This window comes from Terrapene carolina, unplaced genomic scaffold (genome assembly GCF_002925995.2).
Source record: "Terrapene carolina triunguis isolate 2854851 unplaced genomic scaffold, T_m_triunguis-2.0 Scaffold199, whole genome shotgun sequence".
Lineage (NCBI taxonomy): Eukaryota > Metazoa > Chordata > Testudines > Emydidae > Terrapene > Terrapene triunguis.
Genome location: NW_020664550.1, coordinates 1,848,480 through 1,855,439, shown reverse-complemented (window position 1 = coordinate 1,855,439; position 6,960 = coordinate 1,848,480). Strand labels below are relative to the sequence as shown.

At 44.4% G+C, this 6,960-nt stretch overlaps 1 protein-coding gene across 1 annotated transcript; it reads right to left on the bottom strand.

Annotated features, from left to right (window-relative positions):
• Window positions 1–5,481: 5,481 nt before the first annotated feature.
• Window positions 5,482–6,379, bottom strand: LOC113407139 (transmembrane protein 81-like). Its single transcript, XM_026655227.1, has one exon. It carries the CDS (start codon window positions 6,356–6,358, stop codon window positions 5,561–5,563), a length of 798 nt encoding a protein of 265 aa, XP_026511012.1. The 5' UTR covers window positions 6,359–6,379; the 3' UTR covers window positions 5,482–5,560.
• Window positions 6,380–6,960: the final 581 nt, after the last annotated feature.

Genomic DNA, 6,960 nt, shown 5'->3' with positions numbered 1-6,960 from the left:
CCTGTGCCTCAGCAAGTTTGTGAATGCTTTGGAAAGGCTGCTCATGCTTTGCTTGGCCATCCCACTGTACTAGCCTTGCCACAAGGTTTGCTGGGTTCACAACTTCACTATTCTGTGACTAAAGATCCAGCAGTGAACACTAGAAAAGGGACAGCCCAGCACTGGTTATTTTACCGATAGCTGAAAGACCAATATTTCCCCATCTGAATCCTTTTATGCTTAGTAAGTGCTGTGTTGATTTACACAAAGCCCATTTTTACTAAAGTGCTACAGCCGGAGAGATGTGCGCGTCACATGGGTATCAACAATGCAAGCTTCCCACGCAGACTGCTGACTCATTTTTGGTTCCTGTCAACCTGAGCGGGTTTCTAATGGGCGACGGATGTCCTGTAACTTGAGTACTGCCCTATCCAGCTTTTGCCCTGCCCGTTCAGTTTTGGCCAATCACACCATAAGAGCAAGCCACTACTGCTGCCTCAGCGTAGGACATTGAAAAGGGAAGCTTTCCGATTCTTGAGCCACACCCATCCTCCTAGGGGGATCACTGTCCATCTTTTATTCATCACTCCCCGCAGGTCCTGCTACAATTACTTGCTGCCCCAAGATCGAAATGGTGACAATGAACCCGGTTACCTGCCGACTGCCCCTCATGACGTGGAAAACGAAGAACGGTTGGACTATGAGGTAGCATTTCTCCCTCTTCATATTTGCCTTTGTACATAGAGAGACTTGAGGGCACAACAGGGTCCTGGAGTGTGACTAGACTAGGGCTCCTAGGCGCTATGCTAATATAAATACTAAATAATAAAGAAATCAAATCAGACTCCTCTCCTAGGCTGAGGAGGAAGGGAGCTGGAGAAGTCAGACTCTGACAATCTTATTCAGCCACCTCAGCCTTATCCTAAGTCAGGGCTGCTAAACTAGACTTAACGTTCTCTGTACATGTAACATTTTGTCTCTCTCTCTTTCAGGAACTGGCCCTCGTTCGTCAAAAGGAGCTGAGCTTCAGCAGCTGTTATACTATCCCTAAAGATAACTACAGCATCTGCTTCAGCTTGGTAAGCACATGCCCAAACCTATTTATACAGCAAATTTGGGGACTGAAGAGGGTGACGGGTGACTCTCGAACTTCTGGAGGACTGTACTAAGCCCTGGGTTCAGGCAGGGATGAAATTTGATCACATATTTGTCCAGTGTGCTGTAATTTATGGTTTGGTCAACCTCTGCTCCGTAGAGATCTGTGCCTGAAATAGAAAGGTGTTGTGGGTTAGGACTGAGAGGCACTGGCAGAGCTGTGTAGAGGGCTAGGATTTGAATGTGTGCGCGCACTGCAATGTATTTCCTCAAGGGAAAAGAAATGTATCCAAAGCAAGTCTCAGTAAAAATGCCTCAGAGCATCTCTCTAGAGTTTAACAATATGCTGCTCAGTGAGAAGCAAGGAAGATAACATGGAAGCGAGTGAGGAGACAAATTAAAATATAATTGGCTACAAGGCTCCATTAATCCCGTATTTCCCTATTCACACAGTTATTATAATCTGCCTTTGATGTAATGCATTAGATGGGAAACGTTCCATCTCCCATGAAGTCTGCAATGCATCTGCAGAAGCTTACTGAGTGCTGTGTTTCCATTTCTTGATAGCTGGCTTAGGGACTCATGCATAGCTGTGTAGGAAAACTGCATTAGGAAAAACTAAAAACGATGTGTGTGTTCATTTTTAGACAGAAGAGGAAGATGAGGCGGATGAAAAGGGAGGACAGCAGACATTTCTGCTCCCCCAAGACTGGGACAGTGGGGTTGGCTGTACTGATGGAAGCGCCCAGCTGGATGAGAATTCAGGACCCGATATGGATGCTGAACACCCCTATGTCCAGAAGAGGGAGGAGGCAGATCACCATGCTGGCGGGACACTTGCAAGTAGTGAGCTAGCTACTGATGAGTTCTTAACCTACGATGAGTTAAGTGATTCCAGTTTCTATGGTGTAAGCCCAGAAGAATACAGGAGATTTCAAGAAATCTTGGAAAGAAAATGCCACCAATATCAGCTGTTTAAGACTCTTAATACAGACCAAGGAACGCCACATGCTTCAGGAGCTCAGGAGGAAGGGTCTGAGCAATCCACACTGCAAGACCAATGGCTTGCTAAGTATCCTTTGGGCCAGTCTCGCGCAGAGTGCCCTCCGCTGGTTGGAGACAGCGCCATGAGCAAAGAAAAAGGGACAAACCACAAAGCTGGACTTCGTCCTCAGAATGCAGTGAATGGAGTCCGAGAACAAGCAAATGTGGATAAATCAACAGAAGGGCAGAAGGAACCAGAACCAGTTTCTCTTACACCTGCGAACATTGCTACTGGGCCAAAAGCACTTGTGATTCCGTATCATGCACGCCGTTACGTGAGCTATATGAACCTAGTGCAGGAAGACGCCTCTGCAGAGTGCTTAAGCGACCAGCCTAGTCCATCAATGCTCTCACATCAATGCAGCAAAGGCATCCAGGGCAAACTAGATGAGGGGAACAGGTGGAGCCTGTCCTGCAAAAGGAGCAGACAACTGTTGAATAAACAGCACAAGAGTCAACTGTTAAAGGACAGGGCACTAAGGATCATGGAGGAACGCAGTGGAATGACAACAGATGACGATGCCTTGAGTGAGCTGAAGATTGGGAAGTACTGGAACAAGGCTGACAGGAGGCAACACTTGCTCTTGTCTAAGCAGCAGAAACAAAGAAAGGAGTTCATGGTGCAAAGCCGGATGGAGCAGCTGAAGGAAGATGACAGAACGGGGACTGAGGGCAGAAGAGATCTTAGTATTATTGAGCTGAGTCAGAAGAAGCTGATGAAGAAGAGAAGCAGGAGAGTCTTGGACAACTGGATCACCATCCAGGAACTTCTATCTCATGGGACCAAATCTCTAGATGGCAGGACAACGTATAGCCCTTTGTTGTCAGTCACGACAGTGTAGAGCTCCAATGTCTTTTTCCAGAGTGGACATCCGACAGGGCTCAGCAAAATGTGGATCACAGGTTGTGACCAGCTCCACATGCCTCTGACCCCCTGCAGTAAGCCAACAAAGTACACTGTATTCTCAGTAACACTGGCATGCATGCACAGCCCTGGACTATTAGAAAACAGATACAGAAGCGGCGTCTAGTCTCCCTCTCCCTTCTGCCAGTGCAGGACTTTTCTCCCTACAATATGTTATCTACTGATTTTTTAGTTAAGTGACGGGGATTTGGAGACTTCCCCCAGGAGATTAAACCACAATATGGACATCACAGACAAGAAAGTTTTCCTGGTACTCAGCCTAAGTCTTCCTTGCCTTCATTTGCATCTCATATCTACCCCCAGTGGTGACCCTGAATTCCTCCTCTTCTCCATTTACATTCATTTATATAGCCAAATGGTAGCAACTCACAGGTCTTACTTTCATCACTACCCTGTAGGACTATGGATAAATCCTTGACCTACCATAGTCCCACAAGGCCAGTTTTCAGGGCCAGCACAAGAGAGGAAATGCTGCAAGTACATTAAAGAAACCTCACACCTATTATTCCCCAAGCATAGTAATACAGTTTTTAATTTTCCAGAGCTTGGGTTCTAGCCCTATTTTTCTGAGAAGTCCTTTAAACTGAAGCAGCATTGTTGCAAATACATCTGTGGAGTAAGTAGGAATTTGCTCCAGCAATTGAAACAAAGTAGTAACGGCCAGTCATTTATTATAACCGTATCATCAAAGAATTGACTTTTCAAAAGAGGTTGCAGCATGCACACTCTCAATGACTAGCAATTAAGACACACAAGTCAATGGAGCTGTGCCAATTCCAACTAGCTGAAGACCTGGCCCTGTGTATTTAAACAATATATTTCATACTGGCTTTTATAGAAGATGCTCTGCAGAGAACTCGTTTACTTTTGTGTTCATCCCCCTCTGCCATAAAATATCACGTTTTTGTAAAGAAGTAACTGGGGGGATTTGCATAATACATTTCAAATGTTAACGCTTGTCATAATTTTTCCCTGAATTAGACGTACTGTAGGTTTTTCTGCTTTCCTAATTTGTTTCGCAGAGAGAGTGAAAACCCTATTGTTATAGTAAACCAGAGACAGAGACTAGAGTGAGAAAAGACCTCTGTGGATCTTACAACCAGTAGAGCACTGTTCCCTACTGTTGATTGCTACGTGATTTATTCTCTCAACACAAGGGAAAGTGACTTCAGCAGACTCATAAGAGCACTGAATCCTTTTAAAAAAAAATCCTTAAGAATAAACTGGTTTCTGAATGGCTGAAGAAGGGCTTATCCATACTCGAAAGTGGTTGGATCCCAGTACCTGTGCCAACTTAGATGAAAATTGTGGTTGTGCCAGCTAATGCTTGCAGCCTCCCCATTCTAGCCTGCAAAGGAAGCTTGAGTGGCTCCAAACTGTTGCATGACTGGGGTTTAGAGCTGCCCAAGGTCCAGTGGAGAAGAGAGTGCATACACACCCATAGAGAAGGCAGTGGAGACCCAGCACTGAAGTTCATCATGGAAGCAGTGCGATAAGGTAGACAATGCACAAAAATGATTGAACTGAAGGTCTAGAAGACATGACCTAAGAGGGAAGATTGAAAAAATAGGATTTGTTTAGTCTGGAGAGAGAAAACTGATGGGGGACATAACAGTTTTCAACTACATAAAAGGTTGTTACAAAGAGGAGGGAGAAAAATTGTTCTCATTAACCTCTGAGGCTAGGACAAGAAGCAGTGGACTTAACCTGCAGCAAGGGCGGTTTAGGTTGGACATTAGGAAAAATTTCCTGTCAGAATAGTTAAGCACTGGAATAAATTGCCTAGGGAGGCTGTGGAATCTCCATCATTGGAGATTTTTAAGAGCAGGTTAGACAAACAGCTGTCAGGGACGGTCTAGATAATACTTAGTCCTGCCTTGAGTGTAGGGGACTGTACTATGTACTATAAGACCTCTCGAGGTCCCTTCCAGTCCTACGATTGTATGATTGTCTCACTACGTGTTTGCACAGCATCTAGCACAATGGAGCTCCAATCTCAGGGAGGACGTATATGCACTACTGCACTACAATTAAGGTAGGGAGAGGGAACCCAGCAAACTAGTTGCAAAAGCCAGTAGTGGAATGAATACTAGTTAGGGAAACACTGTTCTGAACTAGTCAGAAGGCAGCAGGATGGCAACTGGTGAGCAACGAGCAGTCTACTCTATCTGCAATCATCTGTACCCTCCTAAAGTTCAAGTCTTAGGGGGCTCGGTTGGACACCCAAAATTAATGGACTCTTTTGAAAAATGTAGATTCTACATAACTTGCCCAAGTTTGCACCAGGGCTAACATTAATACTCAGGAGTTCCTGGCTCCTAAGTCCTGTGGTGACTTACCACAGACTTATGAAACTAAAAACAAGCACATCATGAGAGATTATTTTATTGCTTTAATAGTTAAATCTCAGTTTATCAGAATCACACACCTATATCAGTTTGAAATACTGCCACTAAGACAGCATAAGTATTGCAATAAGCTATCCCTCTGTCGGAAGAGACCACATTAAAAAGCAGTTCACTCCTCTGTGGCTCTATTTTTCCTGCGAGCCTCCAGCAAAAGGTAGAGAACTGTGCCCACCAACACACCTCCTGCTACCCCACTTCCAATTCCTATCAGGAACACCAACAAGGCCCTTCTTTGCCAAGACTGCTGATGCCATTGTACTACGACGCTGGTACCATTCTGTTGGTTTCCTTCCTTTTCATTTGCTGCTAGTTTCTGTTCCAGAGTCAAGGATTTTTGAAAGTTCAGATCCACTAAGTCATTAGGGATCACTCGAAGCCCAAAGTAGATTCGCTTGACAAGCTTGAATGTCTTCATCAGCTGCACATCACACCTGTAAGTCCCTGCATCAGATTCTTTGGCAGGGGAAAGTTTGATGACATAGCTTGGGGTCTTGAAAGGTTTGAAAAGCAGATCATCTGTGGTGATTATGCCTCTGGCAAGCCTCCAGGTGTAGATAAAGGCCTGGCTGCCAACACCAATCATCTCAGAGGTCAGGCAGCTGAGCTTAAATGGTTTGCCAGTGGGGACAGTGAAATGGAGTAACCCACAGATCCAGTTGGTCAGGCAGTCTGACCTGCGGAAGTTACAATGACTCCTTTTCCCATGCGGATCAATCTGACATATCTCCTCCACTTTGAAGCCCAGGCCACAGGTGACACTGCAGGATGTGGTGCTGACCAAGACCTTAGCAACTGCTGACTTCAGCTGCTCTGGGATGGTAACTGTCTCAAGGGAAGCTGCCAACAAAGGCAGATAGAAACCAAAAGCTAATGTCCCACAGATAAAGCTGTTTTCCAAGGTCTTCATCTCTGCATAGTCAATTTTATAAGCCACTTCTAAGCCACTGGCAGTTAGTAGTCCAACAAGTGCAAGTCATTCTTCATAAGTGTTCATCCTACGTATTACTGAAATTCCAGCAGCAGCATCTTCGTGAACTAATTCCCCGCATACATGAAATCCTCCAAGAACAAGGACTTGAAGTGAAACGCTGCTAAAGAAAATGCAACTTATTAATAGGTTAGTCCTTGTTCATCATGTGGGTTCCTATTTCTATAACAGACGTTTCACAGCTCATTTTAAACTACTCAACTCCAACAACAGGAAACCCCCTTTGATACAAAATATTTTAAATTAAATTAAACTCTCAGGGAACAGGAAGGAGAACCAAAAAAATGATTTTAAAACAACTTCTGGAGCAAAGAGAAGTTATTCCAGTTGAATTTCTCCAACCCCAAACTATAAAACACAATCCATAATAAAATCTTGAAACCCCAATACAATGCCAACAAAACAATAGGAAAATTGTACTTACCGTGTACGTGAGGAGTACTGTCTTACATATTTGTACCCTGAAATTTAAAGCATTCCCCAAATCTCCAAGATCACGAAGATAAGCTTTTGACTTCATT